Here is a 23,276-nt window from a genome sequence, read left to right as displayed (position 1 = left end):
AGATGGCAGAGTTAGACCAGGATAAAGAAAACAGTCGTTTGGCTGAGACTGAAAGCTGTGCCCATAGATTGGCTTGGCCAGATGGATATTAGTCAGTCTGGTTGGGGGAAAGAATCTTAGAATGTTTGAGCTGGAAGCAGCAGGTGTGACCTTGGATATACCATTGGCTCCTCTTAGGCATTAGTCTCCTGATCTGTAAGATGAAACAGTTGTGCTAAATTATTTCTAAGGTTTCTTCTGAACTTATAACCATAGTTCCTATATGATATCTAAAAATCTTTACTTGTTCCTAGAGGTGAGGGCCCTTGTAAGGCACAAGCTCTTTGCCTTGCCTAGGACTGACCCATCACTACCACAATAAGGATTGATTAAATGATTGAGAGCTATGTGAAAAGTGGAAATTTGGGGATGGAATAGTCAGAAATGATTTTTGCAGAGAGGATAAACAACATGAGCAAAAAAGACAAATCAACAAGCACTTAGCACACTACTATGTGCCAAGTACTTTAAAGAATAGCAAAATTAGCTTTTGCCCCCAAGAAGCTCACAATCTATGGGGAAAATAATATGCATAAACAAGATTTATGTGGGATAAATTTATATTGGATAAATTAAAGATAATTTCAAGGGACGGCATTAACCCTAAGAAAAACTGCTTTTTTGCAGAAGGTGGGATTTAAGCTGAGACTAAAGGAAGCCAGGAAGCAAAGGTCAGAATTTTAGAAATGGAAACCAGCTAGTGAAAATGCACAAAGTCAGTAGATCAAATGTGTTGGAACATCAAAGGAAAACAGATCACTTAAAGATGGAGTCTATCAGGGGAAGTGAGATATAAGAAGACTGGAAAGGTGGGACAGGGCTATCTTTCAGATTATGAAGAACTTTAAAGGACAGAGGAGTTTACCTTTAATCCTGGAGGCAATGAGGAGACATTGATATTAATTGAATAGGGGAATGACATGATCAGAACTCTGCTTTAGGAAGATCACTTTGACTAATAAATATAGATTGGAGAAAAAACAGACTTGGGAAGGGAGGCCGTCCAGGAGGCTATTGCAATATTACAGGGGGGTGATAGTTAGGGCCAGCATCATGGTGGTAGCTACCTTAGAGGAGAGGAGATAAAGAAAAACAATATTAGGAAAATTAGAAATCAGAGAATTTAGCAAAAGTTTTGATATGAGTTGTGAGTGAGGAATTGAGGGTAGCACTTAGGTTTTCAGTGTGAATAATTGGGACTGATATTAGTACTCACACTGATAATAAGGAAAAATTAGGAAGAAGGGAAGGGTTTTAGAAAAAGAAGAGTTGTTTTGGATAACATAGAGTTTTAAATGTCTATGAGATAAGGAATTCTAAATGTCCAGGAGGCAGTTAAAGATGGAAGCCTGGAAGTCAGCAGAGAAGTTAGGACTTTATAAGTAGATCCGAGAACATTATCATAAGATAATTCAGAACACTGGAAGTAATGAGATTACTAAGTGCAACAGTATAAAGGGAGAACAGAAGTAGTCCTGGGACAACTCCTTATGGTATGCCTACAATTAACCAGATGGTACCCAGATGAAAACTCACCAAAGAAGTCTAAAAAAGACTGGTCAGATAGGTAAGAGGTAGCCAGGAGAAATCACTGTCACAGATAACTAGAGAGAAGAAAGTGTCCAGAAGAGGATGATCAATGGTGTTGAAGAATAAGTACTGAAAAAACCATTTACTTGATTTGAATTGAAATTACTGGTAATCTTGGAGAGGTCATTTCAGTTGAATGATCTGGAAGTCAAGCTGAAGAGAGTAACAAATTATTGTGTATAGCCTTCTCAAAGAGTGTGGCAAGAAAGAATGGGAAGAAGGAGGAAAGGAGGATAGTAAAGAAGGAAGAAAAGGGAAGGAAGAAGAGAGGAAGGAAGGAAAGAAAAGAGGAGAAAGGAAAGAAGAAAGGAAGGAAAGAAGGAAAGGAAGAAGAGAGGGAGGAAGGAAGGAAGAAAGGGAAAAAAGAAGGACAGAAGAAAAGGAGGAAAGAAAGGAAGATATACACGGGGATGGACAGAAAGTAAATATTTTGAGAATAAAGGAACCATGGGAATGTTTTGTAGGCAGCAAGAAAGCAGATGTTAAGGATATGACAGTTGAAAGCAAGATGGCTTTTGAGCTGAGCCTTGACAAATTTCATAAAACTGGATAAGAACAAGAGTTTAGTTTTAGGGGTGGAGGGCAATTTAGATAGCATCCTGAGTGAATTCATGAGAAATGTAATAAGGTCTGAAAAACATGGAATTAGAAATAACACAGACATCATCGGGTCTAATCCACCTCATTCTATAGAGAAGAAAACTGGGACCCAGAGAGTAAGCGGCACCGTTTGTGCATTGGGGAGCTACTGAAGGTAATAATCCAACTATACAATTTTGGTCGTGGTTCAATAAGAGCTGCTTATTTTGTTAAATAATAAAAGGCTTTCTGGGAAAGTGACGGAGGAAGGACTTGGAAATGAATGTGACTTAGAAAAACGATGCCATCCCTTAAAAAAAAAAAAAAAAAAAAGCCTGGGAGTCCGGGAACCTGGAGATGACAAAGGTCGAGCGGTTTTGGCACCTAATTGGAGGGAAGGGGGCAGACGGACAGTCAAAGGCTTCCAAAGAATCATAGAACGCAGAACTTCATCACCCACGTGGGTTTTAGGGACCATATAGTAGTCAAACACCACCTGTCTTTTATTTTACATATGGGGAAACTGAGGTCCAGAAAAAGAAAGTATCTAAGGTCACACGGATAGTGGAGTGCTCAGGCTAGAACCCCTAATCTAGTCCAGTCCCCCTTTGTCTGGGAGCCCATCACTATAACTAAATTACCGATTTATATCTTTGGGAGGGACTTCTCTGGGAAGTGACCTAGGACTTCATCAGAAAAGCAGGACCTGCCAGGTAAGCAGGACCTAACCAGGTAACTTGCCAGATCTGCAGAAGGCACGAAAACCTGCTCAACAGCTGGACTCACAGTCCAAGTGACTATTTTCCCCCCTCCCCCACACACTCCCTCCTTCCTCATCCCCTGCTCTTCTTTCTCTAGCCCCCGCAATCCTCCAATGGGGATAGTGTCCCACCTATTCGAAAGTAAGCTCCTTGAGGGCAAGGGCTAAATCTTGTAAAGCTATTCCCAGCACCTAGCAAGGCGCCTGGGGCACATACATAGTTAGTGCATAATACATGCTTTTTCATTCATTCATTAGAGTATTTGAACCCGAAAAACCACAAGTTCCGAAAGCCACAGCGCGAAGGATCGAGCACGCGGAGGAATGGCTTCATTGGGTAGAAGAAGGGGAGGGAGAACTTTAAGGCGGGTCTAAGCCAACGCACTGGGGAGGAGCCCTTTGCCCCTTTACCCGGTGCCTGCGATCCAGCAGAATGTAAGCTCCTTGCGGGCAGGGATTGTTTATATTTATTTGTATCCCCAGCACTCAGCATATGGCCTTGCACATATTAGGCACTTAATAAAAGTAAAATTGAAATTGAATAGAATTTAAGCAGAGATGGACGGGTCTTTCACCCAATAGGTACGAGAGAACTTGGGGGCCAATGCCAGAACGAGTTCGACGCCCAGGGAAGGGGAGGGGAGAAGAGAAGAAGGCGGCCTCACAACAGGCAGCGTCCAATGGGCGCGTGTAGGGGGCGGGCTCTCGGGCTAGGGTGGGAGGAGTCCTGGAGCTGGAGCACGAAGTGCTGCTGGGCCGGCGGCGGAGGCGGCTGCGGTTCTGTCGGTTCTGAGTCTTGGGGACTGGATGTCCTTGCTTTAACGCCGCGGGTCGTGAAAGGGAAGGTGAGATATGCTGACCTGAGCTGAGGGGCGACGGGGAGGCGAAGGGAAGGCGGGCGAGGCCCTGAATCGCCGCCGGGCCGGATCGGTGACGCACAGGTCCGAGGGGCCCGCGGGAGGCGCCGGACCGGGCCTTTGGCAGGATTGCCCCTGTCCTGAGTCCGGCGGCCGCGGCTCCTCTCCGGACGCCCCTGTTCCCCCCCTCCCCTCCCCCTCCGTGCTCAGGGCCCTGTCTCGGAGCCGGTATATTCGGACCCCGGAGACACAACATAGGCCACCTCCTGGGAGCAGGGAACCGAGTTGCAGAGGGGACCAGGCCGGGCCTCCTGCCCTGGGCCTAGGCGAGCCTTGCGCGGTGCGTGGCTCGATCCTTCGGGGATTCCCTTATCCTTCCACAATTCCCATCCCCCTACTTCTCCCTATTCCCACTGTAGGGAGGGCAGGGCTTCGCCCGAAGCATTTCTTTGGCCTGCCCTGTTAGGTAAGGCCGGGAGTGCGTGAGGCCCGCCGATCCTGGCCGGCGAAGGGGGAGGGGAGTCTTCTAAGCTTGCGGGGACCCCTCGGGAAAGACATCACCGGCGAACTTAGCCGGAGTATCTCAAGGTGGCAAAGTCAGTTTCCCGCGGTGAGCTTTGTGTGGTAAACTAAATCCGAAAGGTCGGCAAAATTGGGCCCATTTTACGGAGCAGGAAACTGAGAGCCGGAGCGATGACGTGATCTGAGGCCTCGAGCTGGCACGGGTCCACTCAGGATTCGGATTCTGGGTCCGGGAATGCCTCTTTTCTGCAGGGCCACACCATCTGGTGTCGCAGCGAGGACGAGGTCTTTCTCGTCGTAGCTTCCCACTTGTCCTTTCCACCCCTATCCTGAGCCCCGGCCCCGGCCTCCGAAGGCTAGCAATTTAGAGGAATGGATCCATTTCTGTGCTCTTGCTGCGGTGCCACAATCGCTTGCGAGAGGGCCTCCTTGAAGCCACGCCTCCTGACTCCTCTAGCGGCCCTTCCCCTGTGCAGGTCTGTCGTCGGTGCGGGGGATGCGGGGTTTAGGTTTGGGGATGTTTTCAAAATGTCTGGTGTATTGTATTTGGACTAAAAAGACGACTTCTAGCTGTATGTATATATAGATATGTATATTTACATTGGACTTGTGGATAGAAGAGATAGAATGTAAGATAACTGAATATAGATTATACAGAATAGATGGTTTTTAGTGAATATAAAAAGATGTATATTGAGCGTATCCATCTTGCGTGTCTCTCTGTTGAATCTATGGCCTGTGGGTTTTTTTGGAAATGTACCTGTGTGTTTATGTAATTATTAGTGTTTATCTCTTGCTGGTTCTAGGATTGGTGCTAGCCGCCTATGGATTCCTCTGTTGTGTTTTTCTTGGGTTGCGTTTATTCAGAGATGTATTGGTTTGGGTATTTCAGATTTCTGGAGTTGCTGTATTGAGAGTTGACCTTTCTCTCATTCCTTCTCTTTCTCTCCCTCCCCCATCTTTCTGAGACTGAAATAATGACCCAAAATGTGAATTTGAATGAGAATGGGGTGGGGAAGAGAGGTGTAGAACAGTGGATTATAATGCTAGTATTTTTACTGGGGTGAGAGCCTTTTTGTTTTTCCAAGGCTATTGACCCTCTAAAAGATGTTTTTTTTGAAAGAGGAGTGATTTAATTTAGGTCCAGGGTTCTTAATCTTTTTTGTCAATGGTATTTTTTTTTTTTTTGGTCATGGTCCCTCTTAGGCAATCGAGTGAAATCTCTGAACTCTTTCTCAGAATGATGTTTTTTAAAGTACTTGAAAGAAATGCTAAAATTCAGTTAGTTATTAAACAGTATACAATTTTCTCCAAATATATGTATTTCTGAAAATCTAGCCATGATCTCCTTGGTGGGGGGAGGGGAGAGAGAAAGAGAAAAAGAGACAGAGACAGAGAGAGAAATTGTGTCTGATGTATTCATAAATCTCAAGTTAAAGTTGTTGGTCAGAGACTCCTTATGACCCTGTGGACCATAGCATACCACTACTGTCCATGTGATTTTCCTGACCATAATATTGCTCATTTCCTTCTCTGGTGGATGGAAGATAATAGCTAAAATGACTTGCCTAGGGTTATGTAGCTAGTAGGTATCTGAAGCCCCATTTAAACTTAGGCCTACTTCAGGCCCAAGCTCTATCCACTGAGCCACCTAATTAACTCTTTAAGTAGAGATAGAAGAGAGAAATTGAAGAGAAAAGGATTGTTAATCACCTCACTTGTCTTTTTAAATATTTGTTTTTCACATAGTTATCTCAGGTTTTTATATCTGAGTCAAGGATAGATGGTCTGTTGACATCTTTATTTCAATATAATTGGTATCCTTTGAAATCTTGAAGTTTTATTTAAACATTTTTTCAAAATTTTTTTTCAAAATGGATTCATAGACTTTAGCAGACTGACAAAAGGGGTTCAAAAAGGGCTAGGAACCTGATTTAACAAGTAAAAGAAAGGAAATTGTAGGAGTAAAAGTTGGAGGTGGTGAGTGAGCATAGGGAGAGTGAGGAGGTCAAATTGATAGGAATTCCTGTCCTATCAGTCCTGGCAGAGAATTCCATCAGAACAGAGAAATTTGAACTTTATCCTATAATCAGTGGGGAAGCCATTGAATTTTTTATTTTTTAACTAGTGGACTGACAGGGATGAAATTGGCTTTATAAAGTACAATCTAGTGGGATGATACACTGGGTAGTGGTGCAGCCAGGTGATACAGTGGGTAGAGATTCATCTTCCTAGGTTTAAATCCCATCTCAGACCCTGGACAAGTCACTTAACCCAGCTGGTTTTGGTTTCCTCATCTGTAATATGAGCTGGAAAAGGAAATGGCAAGCCACTCCAGCATGTTTGCTAAGAAGACCCCAAATGAGTCCAATTGAGAATTGGATACCACTATAGCACTGAGGCGAACTATGCAAAAAAACAAAGATGTGGTGGGATTTGACCTCTGGTGTTCCTGTGGTGATGTGGGCAGGGTGTGTCTGCACTAGCTCTATGTACCTGTAAAAGTTGGATGGTTGAAGATAGGGTGTCCACAGTAGCAACTATGTTTTCAGGCTTTGTGCTGAGATCATGGTATACCAAGCAGAAAAATAGTTCCTGCCTTCAAGGAGCTTATGTTCTACCTGGGGAAGACAACACATAAGATGGGACCAAAAAGGAATGAGGGGAGATGTGATCAGCATGGCGGCAGTCTAACTTGGAGAGGAATGAAAATAGGAGCAGCAGCAGTCTAACTTGGAGAGGAATGAAAATAGGACAGGACAAGGCCTTCTCCTTAAAATGGAGCTTTTGGGAACCAGCCAGGAAGGGAGAAAGGTAGATTCCAAGAGTGAAATGAGGTTCCAGGGAATAAGGGCCTATGTAGAAAGGAAAGGTGCAGAAAGAAGATTTGGAGAGGGGTGAAGGTCATTTTGTGAAGCAAAAAGTATTAGAAAATTGTATAACTGGGAAAAAAGAGCCTTGGGAATATTTTCTTTGTGTATCCATTGCTTATCATATGGTTTGATTCATAATAGGGCCTTAAGAAATGATTTTGAATTAAGTGCAGCCTTCTTATTTTACAAAAGTCTATACTGAATTCCAGATTGATTAAGTTATTTACCTCATAATGTATAGTATTTCTGATTGTGTCCTTTTTACCTCAGTCTTCTTGTGCCAGTTTCATGCCTTGGTGACTGAGAATATAGTACTGCCACTAGGGGAAATGGAGAGATGGGAGTGTACGGTAGGCTTTAAGCAGAAAATGAATTTGTTTTTTACATGCTGAATGGAGGTTATAGGGAGACATATAGGGACCTGGAAATACAGTCATTCATTGAAGCTTTGAGAGAAAATCCGTTCACCAAAGTATAGAGGCAAAGTGAAAACAAAGGACTGAGGTAAGAAGAAAGCTTTGACAATAACACAAGGAATAAGAAAATCAGCCAAAGGAAACTAGGTAGTAGATAATTAACTGAAAATGAAGAGGCAGTGCAAAAGATATACCAGTGGTTCTCAAAAATGTTGTTCTTGGGGGTCCTTGAAACCATTTTAGGAAGTCTACAGTATCAAAATTTTTCATAATTCATAATTTCAAAATTATTTTACTTCCTAATGTGTTGGTACACATTACCACAATAGATATGGTAAAATATCTATTTTAACCACATTTTTAAAATCCCCATTCTTTAGGAGGTGCTCAATAATTTTTAAGAGTGTGAAGGGATCCAGAGGTCAAAACATTTTTAAAACTGATGACCTATACAATAGAAGTTCCTGCTGATTTGGGAAGGAAGAATAAGTACCTGGCTTTAAAGACTGACATATGCTCATTGAGACCCCGCTTCTTTCAGTGGGATAAAGCTAATTTGTTCTATTTTGCAAAGAGGAAAATTTAGAGATAGGTTTTTGATGAATGTGGGTGAAATGAAGGAAAGGAATAGTATTTCAAATTAATTCCATTTTTAATTTAAATAATTTAGCTATTTGATCTTTTTCAGACTTTTCTAATTTTTAAATTGTGGATATCATAACTTAATTCTGGCACATTATTGAGAAGGTATCTAGGAGACTTCTTCGAGCAGATTAAAATGTATGTGTACTGGTGGATACGTACATGGATGGACCTAGTGCTGGACCTAGAGCCTAGAAGATTCAAGTTCAAATCTTTCTTGAGGCACTTTCTTACCAACTGCATGAACCTGACCAAATCCCTCAGTTTCCTCAACTGTAAAATTGAGATTACAGTACCTCCCTCAAAGGGTTATTGTGATCAAATGGGAGAATATTTGTAAAGCACTTAGTACAGTGCCTGGCCCATAGGTGCTACATAATGTTTATTTCTTTCCCTCCTAATATGTGTGTGTGAGAGAGGAAGCTTTGTCTTGGACATATACTCATTTTTTTCTTACTAGAGAATGATTTCTTTTTTTCCTCACATGTAAAAAAGTTTTTGATATTAGTTTTTTATAATTTTTGAGTTCTAAATTTACTCCTTCCATTCCGCCACCCAACCATGGAAAAGCAAGCCCTTTGATATAGATTATACATGTTGTTGTCATGCAAGACATTTCATTATTGACCATGTTGTAAAAGAGAACACAGGCCAAAAGAAAAAAGAACCCATGAGAAATAAAGTTTAAAAAAGTGTACTTCAATCGTCAATTAGACTCCATTAGTTCTTTCTCTGGAAGTGGATATCTTTTTTTATCATAAGACCTTTGGAATTGTCTTTCTTGAGTCATTGTATTCTTGAAAATGGCTTAAGTTATTCATAGTTGTTCATCTTATACAGTATTGCTGTTACTGTTATAATGATATCCTGGCTCTGCTTGCTTCACTTTCATATTCATATTTGTCTTACTAGTTTTTTCTGAAAGCATCCTGTTAGTCTTTTTATTTTTTTTTTTTTAAATTTGAAAAAACAGTAAGAAAGAAAGGAAAACAGAAAAGGAATACAAAACAAAAAAGAACATTGTCATGTGTCCAGCAGAACATCGGGGAAGATTCAAAATATTTAACAACAAATTACCAGATCAAGAAAGTATATATATTAGTAGAAGAAATTTTCTTCATGAATGACCATTTTTCTTTACTTCCTTGTAAATTGTTCTTTGGTTCTCTGCTGCTCACCTTATTTACTTTATTCTTTTTCCCCCTTTTGTCTCCTCCCCGCTTCCCAAGCAAGCTACATTTAAGAAAAGATATATTCATCTATAAATATATAGATACATTCACACATTCATACCCACACCTACCCAACATACACACTTTATTCTTTTTTCCCTTCTTCCCCCCCTTCCATTCCTAAGCTACATTTATGAAAAGATAGATATGTAGATACATACACACTCTGACATCCACACCCACCCCATCCTACATACACACACATGTCTTTCCTGTACTTGTTGCCTCTTTAATTAAATTCTGCTCCATAACTTGCCTTCCTATTACTTAACCTCCTTCCCCTCTCCACCTCCCTTGGATCCTTCCCTTATCTTCTTGCCTCACTCTTTGGTTCCCCATCTACCCATCCCTCCACCCTTTTTCTTTATGAAATTTGAAGAGTGCTATACCCTTCATGCTATCTGTGTAGTGTTGCCTAATGAACTCCCAATGTGAATAGGTTTTTATAACTATAAGCCCTTCCTCCCCCTTTTAATGCCTCTGTGCTTATTTTTCCTCTGCACTTTATTTGTATAATACCTAATCAGTATAATTGGTTTTTTACCTTAACTCTGCCAGTCTTTCTTTTGAGCTACTCTATTGTTTTGAATCATATATATATATATATATACACACACACATACATACACATATACATATATAATTTGTCCATGTTAAGTTTCTTAAAATTAATCTTTTATATTGATTCTTATATGGTAAATTTTCAGGTTTGGTTGATAGAAAGCCATGAAAATTTGCAAGTTCATTGAATGTGTCCATTTTTCTCATTCAGGATGATAGCTAATTTTGCTGAATGTGATATTTTTGGCCGCAAGCCTAGTTCTTTTGATTGCCAGTAGACATGATTCCAGGACTTGCTGGCTGTCTTTTATAATAGCTGCTGACAAGTCTTGTACAATTTTAATTGTAGCTTCAGCATATTAAATTTTTTTTTCTTGTTTCTTGCAAAAATTTCTCCTTGATCTGAGGTTTCAAAATTTGGCAATAACATTCCTGTGCATTTTCTGTACAGGATCTCTTTGAGGTAATAATCGGTGGATTTTTTCCTACTTTTATTTTCCCCTCATGTTCTCTCACTCCAGGACAATTTTCTTGGATTATTTACTACTTCATTGTGTGAAGATTCTTTTTTTGGCCAGAACTTTCTGATTGTTCAATTATTCTTCTTATTTTCTCTTCTTGATCTGTTCTCCAGATCTATCATTTTTCTTATAGGATATTTCACATTTTCTTCTATTTGCTCATTCTTCATAATCTGTTTTGTTATTTCTTGGTCTCTCATAGCTTTACTGGCTTCTCCTTGCCCAATTCTAATTTTCAAAGCATTATTTGCATCTTTGAGACTCTGTACATCTTTTTCTAGTTGGTTTAACTTTTTCTTGGATGGTTTTGATTTTTTTCTTTAGTTTTTTCCTCAATGTCTCTCATTTGATTTTTGAGAAAAATTTTTGAGTTCTACAACTTCTCTTGGCAGGGAGCTATCTGGGGTAGCAGCTTTTTTTTTTTTTTTTTTTAAACTAAAATGACCTCTGAAGATGAATCTTGGTCATCCCTGTTCCCATCATATGTTTTAGTGGTGGGGTTGTTCTTTGTCTGTTAAAAATTTTTTTTTAATAGGCGGTATTAGTATAAGCATCTCTAATGATAGAGAGGGGAATGGTTCCTCAAGCTTCCCTTCAGCTCTTCTTATAATACAATAGTACAACTCATTTATCATTCCTGATTGATTTATATACCTTCAGTTTCCAATTCTTGGCCGCCACAAAATGAGCTACTATAAATATTTTTATGCATATGGGAAGTTTTCCTTTTTTTTATCTCTTTGGGATAGAGCCCTAGTAGTGCTATTGCTGGATCAAATGGAAGAGTGGATTGGAGTCAGTGGTTAAAAGCAAAATACTTTTGAGGAGGAATAGAACGAAAGGAGAGTGAAGGGGGGGTGTGTGTATGGATTTTGGGGGTGGAATAGGATAGAAGTAATCATAACTGAATATGAATAGAATGAATATATGTATAAAATGGAAGAGGATAGAGAATAGATTAAAAACCAGAATCCTACAGTATTTTATTTGCCAAAAACATTTGAAGCAGAGACCCATAAAGATGTAAAGGGATTGCAGCAGATCTATTATTTTTTTAGTTGAAGAAAAAAAGGAAAGCAGGTAGAAATCATGATCTTAAAAAAAGGGATAAGTAGGAAAATTCCATTTTGCTTAAAAGTCATAGACAATGAAGTAATCACAATACTAAACATATATGCACCAAATGGTATAGCATTAAAATTTTTTTTTAAATCTTTCTATTTTCAAAATATATTCACAGATAATTTTCAATATTCACCCTTGGAAAACCTTGTGTTCCAAATTTTTTCTCCCTCCCTCTTTCCCAACCCTTCCTTTAGACAGCAAGTAATCCAACATATGTTAAACATATGCAACTCTTATGCATATTTCCACAATTATCATGCTACACAAGAAAAGTCAGATCAGAAAGATAAAAAAAAGAAAGAAAACAAAAAGCAAGAGAACAACCACAAAAAAAGGTGAAAATACTATTTTGTGATCCACACTCAGTCCCCATAGTCTTCTTTCTGGATGCAGATGGCTCTCCAGCATTCAAATACTTAAAGGAAGAGTTAAATGAAATACAGAAGGAAATAGACAAAACTATACTAGGGAAGAACTCAGCATTCCCCTTTCAAAACTAGATTTTTCTTTTTTTCTTTTTTTTTTTTATATAACTTTTTATTGACAGAACCCATGACAGAACAATTTTTTACATTATCCCTTGCACTCACTTCTATTCCAACTTTTCCCCTCCCTCCCTATACCCCCTCCCCAGATAGCAAGCAGTCCTATACATGTTGAATATGTCACTGTATATCCTAGAATACAATAAGAGAACCGAACAGTTCTCTTGTTGCACAGGGAGAATTGGATTCAGAAGGTATAAATAACCCGGGAAGAAAAACAAAAATGCAAGCAGTTTATATTCATTTCCCTGTGTTTTTTCTTTGGGTATAGCTGCTTCTGTCCATCCTTGATCAATTGAAACTGAATTAGCTCTCTTTATCGAAGAGATCCACTTCCATCAGAATACATCCTCAAACAATATCGTTGTTGAGGTATATAATGATCTCCTGGTTCTGCTCATTTCACTTAGCATCAGGTCATGTAAGTCTCGCCAGTCCTCTCTGTTTCATCCTGCTGGTCATTTCTTACAGAACAATAATATTCCATAATGTTCATATACCACAATTTACTCAACCATTCTCCAATTGATGGGCATCTACACAGTTCCCAGTCTCTGGCCACTACAAAGAGGGCTGCCACAAACATTCTTGCACATACAGGTCCCTTTCCCTTCTTTAGTATCTCTTTGGGATATAAGCCCAATAGTAACGCTGCTGGATCAAAGGATATGCACAGTTGAATAACTTTTTGAACATAGTTCCAAATTGCTCTTCAGAATGGCTGGATGTGTTCACAGTTCCACCAACAATGTATCAGTGACCCAGTTTTCCCACATTCCCTCCAATATTCCGCATTATCTTTCCCTGTCATTCTAGCCAATCTGACAGGTGTATATGGTATCTCAGAGTTGTCTTAATTTGCATTTTTCTGATTAATAATGACTTGAAGCACCTTTTCATATGGCTAGAAATAGTTTTAATTTCTTCATCTGAGAATTATCTGTTCATATCCTTTGACCATTTATCAATTGGAGAATGGCTTGATTTCTTATAAATTAAAGTCAATTCTCAATATATTTTGGAAATGAGGCCTTTATCAGAACCTTTGACTGTAAAAAATGTTTTCCCAGTTTATTGTTTTCCTTCTAATCTTGTCTGCATTAGTTTTGTTTGTACAAAAACTTTTCAATTTGATATAATCAAATTTTTCTATTTTGTGGTCAGTAGTGATCTCTAGTTCTTCTTTGGTCATAAATTCCTTCCTCTTCCACAGGTCTAAGAGGTAAACTATCCTATGTTCTTCTAATTTATTTATAATCTCATTCTTTATGCCTAGGTCATGAACCCATTTTGACTTTATCTTGGTGTACGGTGTTAAGTGTGGGTCAATGCCTAGTTTCTGACATATTAATTTCCAATTTTCCCAGCAATTTTTGTCAAATAATGTGCAGAACTAGATTTTTCTAACAAAAAATAACAAAATTAAGTAAATTAATAGAATTTAGAAAAGTTAGATTTGATAGACCTCTGGAGAAAATCGAATGGAAATAGAAGGGTATAGATCTTTTTCTCAGTGGTACAAGACACTGACAAATTCACCATGTATTAGAGCAAACAGTTGCAGAAAACCAGAAATATTAAATGTATCCTTTTCAGATCATAATACAATAAAAATTATATTCAATAACAGGCCATGGAGATGTAGATTAAAAATTAATTGGAAACTAAATAATCTAATCCTAAAGATTAGGTAAAATCCTAAAGTAGATCAAAGAACAAAGCATAGAAAGAATAATTTCATTAAAGAGACTGACAATAATGATAATATAACACACCAAAATTTATAGGATTCTTCTGACAGTAATGAGACAACATATTAAAATTTATGGGATTTAGCCAAGAAATACATGAGAAAATTGAAAATTTATATTTAAAAACTTGCATCAATATAATGGAGAAAAAAAACAGATCTGTGAATTGGGCATTCAACTTTAAAAGAAAGGAAAACCAGAAAGAAAAAAATCAAAAATTCTATTAAACTCTGAATTGAAAATTCTGAAAATCAAAGGAGATATTAATAAAATTGAAAGTAAGAGGATTATTGAACTAATAAAACTAGCAGCTGGTTTTATAAAGAAAACATAAAAACATTGGTTAATTTGGTTTTAAAAAAAGAAAATAAGAAAATCAAATTACTAATATCAGAATGAAAAAGGTAAATTCACCACCAGTGAGAAGGAAGTTAAAGTAGTTATCAGGCACTTTTTCTTAACTGAATTTAGAAGGTTTAGCTAGTGCATCATTAATATGGGATCTTTGGTGCTTCCTTGCTATATCTTTTTTTTTTTTTTTTTTAACTATATAACCCTTGCTTTATCTTGAGGTGGCAGAGTACGGCATACTTCGGAGATAACACATATTTAGTTCCAGATCACTGCAATAAAGTGAATTTCAGTGAAACGTCAAAATTTTCTTTTATTTCCTAGGGCATTTCCCAGTGCAAGTTTTTTTAATACTATTTTGTCGTTTATTAACTGTGCAATCATATTATGCTGAAAAAAGAAAGAAAGAAATGTACATGCCTTAGTTTAAAATATTTATTGCAAATTTGGGATAGTGAGAGAGAGAACTATGGAGAATGGATTGAAGCATAGTATTTTCTTTTATATATATATATATAATTTTATTTTATTTTATAATAACTTTATATTGACAGAATCCATGCCAGGGTAATTTTTTTTACAACATTATCCCTTGCACTCACTTCTGTTCCGATTTTTCCCCTCCCTTTCTGCACCCCCTCCTCTAGATGGCAAGCAGTCCTATATATGTTAGATATGTTGCAGTATATCCTAGATACAATATATGTTTGCAGAACCGAACAGTTCTCTTGTTGCACAGGGAGAATTGGATTCAGAAGGTAAAAATAACCCGGGAAGAAAAACAAAAATGCAAATAGTTCAAATTCATTTCCCAGCGTTCTTTCTTTGGATGTAGCTGCTTCTGTCCATCATTTATCAATTGAAACTGAGTTAGGTCTCTTTGTCAAAGAAATCCACTTCCATCAGAATACATCCTCATACAATATCGTTGTTGGAAGTGTATAATGATCTCCTGGTTCTGCTCATTTCACTTAGCATCAGTTCATGTAAGTCTCTCCAAGCCTCTCTGTATTCATCCTGCTGGTCATTTCTTACAGAATAATAATATTCCATAACATTCATATACCACAATTTACCCAGCCATTCTCCAATTGATGGGCATCCATTCAATTTCCAGTTTCTAGCCACTACAAACAGGGCTGCCACAAACATTTTGGCACATACAGGTCCCTTTCCCTTCTTTAGTATTACTTTGGGATATAAGTCCAGAAGTAACACTGCTGGATCAAAGGTTTTGCACAGTTTGATAACTTTTTTGGCATAATTCCAGATTGCTCTCCAGAATGGTTGGATTCGTTCACAACTCCACCAACAATGAAGCATAGTATTTTCATCTTTTTTGTTTTTCTTTCTCTTTTTTTTTTTTTTTTGGGAGGGGGAGTCTGATTTTTCTTGTACCCACATGACAAATATGGAAATATGTTTAAAAGTATTGTACATGTATAAACTATATCAGATTGCTTACTGTTTTGGGGAAGGAGGGAGAATTTGGAAAGTAAAACCTTTATTTTTCCCAATAGTATTTTTATTTTTCCAAATGCATGTAAAGTTAGTTTTTAACATACTTTTTTTTAAAATAATAGCTTTTTCTTTTCAAAATATTTGCAAAGATAATTTTCAACATTCAGCCTTATAAAACCTGTTCTAAATTTTTTTCTCCTTCACTTTCCCTACCCCCTCCCCTAGATGGCAAGTAATCTAATATATGTAAAATATGTGCAATTCTTCTATACATATTTCTACAATTATTATGTTGCACAAGGAAAAAACAGATAAAAAGGTGAAAAAATGAGAAAGAAAACAAAAAGCAAGCAAACAACAATAGCAACAAAAAAGATGAAAATACTATGTTGTGTCCACATTCAGTCCCCACAGTCTTCTCTTTCTGAGTGCAGATGGCTTTCTTCATCACAAATCTAGTAGAATTGTCCTAAATCACTTCATTTCAGTGTACATTTTTGTAAAACCTTGTGTTGTAAATTTTTCCACAAACTTTCAATTCTAAAAAAACAGAATAGATGCAAAGCTCAATAAAGCAATGTATACCTGTATTGCTTTGGTGATCCTTAAATAGACATAGCCCTTTATTATTTCCCTGGTTACTCAAGCATATGATTTGCTTTCTTTCCCGTTTTTTATAAGTTCAGAAATGTGTTTGTTAACTAAACTCTTTATACATTTGTATCCTTTATATAGAAATAAATTCCTATAGAATTATACCTAGAAAGTCACATTTCTGTAGCACTTTGAGCTTTAGAAAGAATTTTTTAAAACAACCCTTCAAGTTAGGTATTTTAAGTATATTATTCAGTTGTAACTGCTTCTCTGTGGATTTAGCATGTCAGCCCTTTCCATCTCCCAACATCTCCTGAAGCTTGTCCAAGCTTAGTTACATCATTAATACAATATAAACATACCCCACTATAAAGTCTTAACATCATTTATTCAATTGCCTATTTGTAACATTGTTCCTATGGACATAATTGGGCCCTGTCACATAAAATTGTGCATTAATCATTGGTATCTGGTATATTTTACTAAAAATTTTTCCATCTGCCTGACTTAATGTTGTTTTTGCCTCCACAGTACTTTACTGTTCTCTGGCCATTCAGAGCCACCTGTTTGGTGTAATGGAGAGAGCATTAGATTTGGAATAAAAAGACTTGGTGTTTTTAATTTCAGCTTTCTTTTCTCTGTTGGCTTCTTTTTTTTCTCCTTTGTAAAATGATGGGATTGGATAGGCCAGATGATTTCTAAAATCCCTTTGAGCTGCAGTCATCCAATTTAGACTTGCTAATTCTTTCTTGTGTGCCCCCCCTCTCCCAATTCCAGGTTAAACTTCCATTCCTTAGATGGAATTTATTTTATTTAAGTTTTGAGAAAACTTTGGATTAAAATGATTTAAATGACAGAGGTTTAACTCTGAGAAAGATACTTTAAGTAAATTTTTAGAAACTGTTATGTACTTACTCTGTGCCAATCACTACTTGACTGTCTCATTGATAATTTGGCATGTGGATAAAAGGTGGATGGGGGAGAGCCTGGTGAGGTGAGCTAGTCTGTCTTCTCTACTTTTTCCTGAATTCCCATCAAAACTAGTTATCAGCAGCTTTTGTACACTTCTGAAAAGATTGCCTACTCCTGGGGAATATGGAGACAGATGGAGAGAGAGACTTGAAATCAGAAGCTGTTTGTGTGAATTTAGAGATTATTTAAGAAAGAGATTGTCTTAAGGAATGGGCTTGTGTCCATTGTGATGAGAGTGGCAGTGGAGATTGGCTATAGTGTTTTAAATTGACTAAGGGGAGAGATGAAGATAGAGACCTTCATGAGTAGTTCACATTTATGTTATCTGTATTTCTAAAGAGAGAAGCATCATGATAAAGGAAGTAAGTCAGGATTGGATTCAGGTTCCTACATTTCTTAGATGTCTAACCAAAGATAAATGATTTCTTTCCCATAAAAGGGGGATCAAAGCTGCACCCAAAGTACATCATTCGGGAGAAAGAAAAAAGCTTATTTCAGGATGAGAAGTCTTTAAAGCTTATATTGTGTATGTGGGGGATGACGTTTCCACCTTGAAAAGGCCCCAGGGGGAGATGCAGTTGAGGCTTGGGGTTTGGGATTGGCAGTTAGAGGGAAAGCTGGTGCCTGGAAGCAGTACTGCCTCTGATGAGTGTAGGAGGGACTGATACAGTGTGTGACAATGAACAGGGAGGTAGGTGGGTTGGTTTTGGCAGGTGGCCCTGACTTTTCTTTTTTTCTTTTTAAGTTTTTTCCAATAGTATTTTATTTTTCTAGATACATGAAAGATAGTTTCTAACATTCACTTTTTTTTTTTGGTTGCTTTTTTATAGCTTTTTATTTATAAGATATATGTATAGGTAATTTTTCAGCATTGACAATTGTAAATCCTTTTGTTCCAATTTTTCCCTCCTTCCTCCCATCCCTTCCCCCAGATGGCAGGTTGACCAATACATGTTAAATATGTTAAAGCGTATGTTAAATATGTTAAAGTGTACGTTAAATACAATATATAACATTCACTTTTATAAAACTTGGAGTTCCAAATTTTTCTTCCTCCCTCCTTTACCTTCCCCCTCTCCAGGACAACAAGCGATCTGATATAAGTTAAATATGTGCAATTCTTTTAAACATATTTCCATAGTTGTCTTGTTGTGCAAGAAAAATCAGATCCCAAAGGAAATACGAGAAAGAAAAAAAACCCATACAAACAACAACCACAAAGGTGAAAATACTATGTTTTGAACCATGTTGAGTTTTCATATAGTTCTCTCTGTGTATGTGCAGATGTGTACTTTCCATCCCAAGTCTGTTGGAATTGCCTTGCGTCACCACATTGTTGAAAAGAAGTAAGTCCACAGTTGATCATCACAAAATCTTGTTACTGTGTACAATGCTCTCTTGGTTCTGCTTACTTCACTCAACATCATGAACTTACTGTCTTTTTTGAAAGAAAAAGCATCTAGAAATCATAGGAAAGGATGTTCCACTAATAATAAAAAAGGCAAATTACAACCCCTTGGGGGTTTCATTGCTCTCTTTTTAGGAAAAATGATGGTATAAATGATGACACTTCAGGAGGACAAGTTACTTAAATGAAGTCTTTAAAAAAATTTTTTTAATAGCAGCTTTTTATTTTCAAAATACATGCAAAGATAATTTTCAACATTCACCCTTGCAAAACCTTGTTTTCTATTTTTTTTCTCCCTCCCTTTCCTCATCCCATCCTGTAGAGAGTAACTAATCTAATAGAGGTTAAACGTGCACTTTTTCTAAACATATTTCCACATTGATCATGCTGCACAAGAAAAATCAGATCAAAAAGGGAGAAAATGAGAGAGGGGAAAAAAAAACAGCAATGTTATATGTTGTAATTCACATTTAGTCCCCATAGTCCTCTTTCTGGATGCATATTCCATAACATTCACATATTATAACTTATTCAGCCATTCCCCAACTGACGAACATCCACTCAATTTCTAATTTCTTGCCATTACAAAAAGGACTGCCACAAACACTTTTGCACATGTGGGTTCTTTTCCCTTTTTTATGATGTCTTTGGTATACAGATCCAGTAGAGGCACTGCTGGATTAAAGAATATGCACCATTTGATATCTCTTTGAGAATAGTTCCAAATTGCTCTCCAGAATGATTGGATCAATTCACGACTCCACTCATAGTGTACCTAATGAACTCTTGATGGAATTCATCTAAATGATAAAATTATTCTGAAAAATAATTGTGATCCCTTTAATTGACCATATTTCACAACACCTACATTATGATCCTTTCCCCTTCCCCTGATCCAATAAACAAAAATTTACAGCCGCACTTATGGAAAAAACTGGAATTAAATTGGACTCTCTTCAGTTGGGGAATAATTTTTAAAATTGCATACGAAAGTAACAATATTACTGTGCTTTAAGAGGTGGCACATGAAAAATTCACAGAAACTTTGGATGGATGACATATTGCTTCTTGAAGTAAGCAGAACCAGAATAACAATTTACATAATGAGCATGATAATATAAAGGGAAAGTTTTGTATTTAGTGACAGCTGAATTTTCTGCTAAAATGGGTGGCCTGAATTGGTAGAAGGCTGTACAGCTAACTCATGGCTACTCCAACAAAACTCTGAATTTTGTACCAAGCTGAGTTATCTTCAGAAAATCCGATGGGAAATTAAGAGTAGTTGATCTGTTAAACCCTAGCACTGCACAAAAAGTCAGCCAGAAGCATACAAGGAATAGAGAAAGGATTTCCCCTAACCCACAGTGAACATTTGTGTGACTATAAATGTAGTCTGTAAGGCTTTGTAGCCAGAGGTAGGAAGAAGGTTACTCTGAACTTGTAGCACTCATACCCATGCATTCCAAGCTGACAGACTCTGAGGTTCCATAAAACTTTGCCCTGGGATTCCAGACTAAAAGATCTGTTGCTCTGAACCAGGAGGTAACCCTGGAAACTGTAGGTCATCAAAAGAATGTAAGGAAAGTAAGGGAAAGCCCTACCAGGACTTCACTCAAAAGTGCAGCTTGAATAGAGCTTTGCTTTGGCACCTTCTCCCCACCTAATTCAAGAACTAAAGTGGGAGAAATGAGAAAACAACAACGAAAACAACTCAACTTCAAAAATTATTATAAATGTAACTGTAAGTAGAAATACGAAGGGGAAAATTGGATTTTCCATAAAGATTAATTACATGAATATCTAGAAGAAATTAATCTACAAGTATAAAAAAAAAAGTGAAACAAAAGTTCTGAAAGAAATAATTAAATGGAGAAATAAATAGCTTAGAGAAACATGGTAAACATTCAAATAAAAGATTCCCTTAAAACTAGAATAGACCAAACAAATCAAAGATTCCCTGAGATGGGAAGAAATGTTAAAATAAAATCAAATGTCTGGGGAAAAGAAAATGTAAGATTTATAAAAAATAAGATCTAAAAACTGATCAAGAAGAGATAATGTAAGAAGCATTGAATGGCCTTAAAACTATGATTTAAAAATCTTGGACTCCATAAAAGAAATTGTAGAAAAAACTACTTAAATGTTTTAGAACTAGAGGGCAGAGTGAAGATATCTTTCTAAATCCCATTCCTAACCTCACATCTCCTAAATCACCTCTTGAATGAAAATCCAAAAGGAAAAAAAAAATCATAGTTGAAATCTAGAGCATGTTGTTGAATAGAGTAAGTATCCAGCTACCAAGGATCCATGGTTAAGAGCTCCCAAAATCTAGACAATTCTATTATGAACAGAAGATCTCAAAATATAATATTTATTTTAAAAAATAATTTGAGTTCCAAATTCTCAACCATCTTGCGCCACTCCTTGAGAAAGCAAGTAATTTAATATTATGTATACATATTAAATGATGCAAAATATTTCCATGTTTGCCATGTTGCCAAAAATAAAAATACAACCCCCCCCCCCACAAAACCCAAACAAAAGCTCCAAAAAAAGTAAGGTTTTAAAAAATCTGCATTTAGAGTTCGTTAATTCTCACTTTGACGGTAAATAGCATTTTTTTGTGATGGATTCTTTGGAATTGTCATGAATTGTTGCCTTGATAAGAATATTTAAGTAATTTGCAGGTTAATCATCCTTCCAATATTGTTGTTACTGTTTATATACAATATTTTGTTTATGCTCACCTAATTTTGCATGAGTCCATATAAATCTTCCTAGACTTTTCTAAAACCATCAATTTCATTTCAGTAATAATTCATCATAACTAGATGCAACTTGTTCAGCTGTTTCCCATTTGATGGGCATCCCCTCAACTTCCAAAATATAATTTGAAAGGCAAAGGAAAAGCACTCAAAATCAAGAATAACTTGTATAGTTGGATCTTTAATGAATTAGAGCACTTCTAAGGATTTTTTATGAAGGTTCCTGAGCCAAATAGGAACTTTTGAGATACAAAGTCCAGAGCAACCTAAAAAGATATATTTATTTGAAGGAAGTGTAGGATGATGCATTGTTAGCATTTTAATATTTGAATTGAGAAAAACTATAGAAACATGAAAGAAGAATTGAGGAGAGTGGGCAACAGATAAAAACTTCATTCTTATCTGAAACAGATGAGGGTTAAGTATGTTTCTAGCATAGAAATATGTTAAATTTAATAGGAAAACTTGAGATAGGGAGAGGAAGGGGGGAAGAAGAATAATTGCAAGCAAAACAAATTTTCCATTCCTGTAGGAGAGATTAAAAGAGGAAAGAGAAATAGAAAAATACCAGAATCTAAGGTGATACTTTAGATTTCTTCTTGAATAACTGGAAATGGCCAAATAAATTGTAGTATATAAATATGTAGTAAATAAATATGATGGAATGCTATCCCATTATATGAAATAGTGAAGGAAAATTTTATTTTATTTTATTTTTTGGTTTTCATAAATATTTAATGGCTATGTAAAAGCAGGATACAGATCAGTGATTGCTATTAGCTATTAAAATGGTACAACTAGAGAATCTGCTAAGTAAAATTTACTTAGGCTTAGTTGCTTTTTTTTTTTTTTATGTGTAATTCTTTTAAACATTTCCATCTTTGTCTTGTGCAAGAAAATTCAGGCCAAAAGAAAAAAAATCACAAAAAAGAAGAAAAAAAAAAGTGAAAATATTATGCTTTGATCCATATTCAGTCTCCATAGTGCTCCTCTGGATGCAGATGGCACTTTCCATCACAAGTCTTTTGGAATTATCTTGGATGTTTGTATTGCTGAAAAGAGTCAAATCCATCACAGTTGATCATTATATAATATTTTTACTGTGTGCAATATTCTCTGCTCACTTTACTCAGCATCAGTTCATGTAAGCATGTAAGTCTCTCCAGGCTTTTCTGAAATCAGCCTACTCATTATTTCATTACATTCATATACCATAACTTAGTCAGTCATTCCCCAATTGATGGACATCTACTCAATTTCCATTTTCTTGCCACCACAAAAATTTTTGCTACAATTTTGCATATGTTGGTTCTTTTCCCTCTTTGGGATAGAAAACCAATAGTGACATTTTTGGATCAAAGGGCATGCACAACTTTATTACCCTTTAAATATAGTTTCAATTTGCTCTCTAGAATGATTGGCTCATTTGACAACTCCACCAACAATGTATTAGTGTCCCAGTTTTCCTACATCCCCAATCTTTTCCTATCATCTTATCTCTTCTGAGAGATGTGAAATTGTACTTCAAAGTTGAATTAATTTGCATTTTCTCATCAGTTTCTTTTTATATGACTTGGAATGGCCTTAATTTCATCTGAAAATTGTCTATTCATATCCTTTGACCATTTATTAACTGATGAATGATTTGTATCCTTATAAATTTGAAAAGTCAGTATTCTATATATTTTTAAAATGAGGCCTTTGTCAGAAAC

At 36.8% G+C, this 23,276-nt stretch overlaps 1 protein-coding gene across 1 annotated transcript in view; it reads left to right on the top strand.

The window, feature by feature from the left end:
* The first annotated feature begins 408 nt into the window (after positions 1-408).
* Positions 409-23,276, top strand: part of RNF4 (ring finger protein 4) — a 76,116-nt gene continuing 53,248 nt past the window's right edge. Inside the window, exon 1 of the mRNA XM_051966314.1 lies at positions 409-3,813. Within this exon, the coding sequence (XP_051822274.1) occupies positions 3,649-3,813 (165 nt within the window). The 5' untranslated portion in view covers positions 409-3,648. The remainder of the gene's footprint in view (positions 3,814-23,276) is intronic.

Source organism: Antechinus flavipes, chromosome 6 (assembly GCF_016432865.1).
Source record: "Antechinus flavipes isolate AdamAnt ecotype Samford, QLD, Australia chromosome 6, AdamAnt_v2, whole genome shotgun sequence".
In the NCBI taxonomy this organism is placed as follows: Eukaryota; Metazoa; Chordata; class Mammalia; order Dasyuromorphia; family Dasyuridae; genus Antechinus; species Antechinus flavipes.
This window is presented reverse-complemented; position numbering and strand designations above follow the sequence as displayed.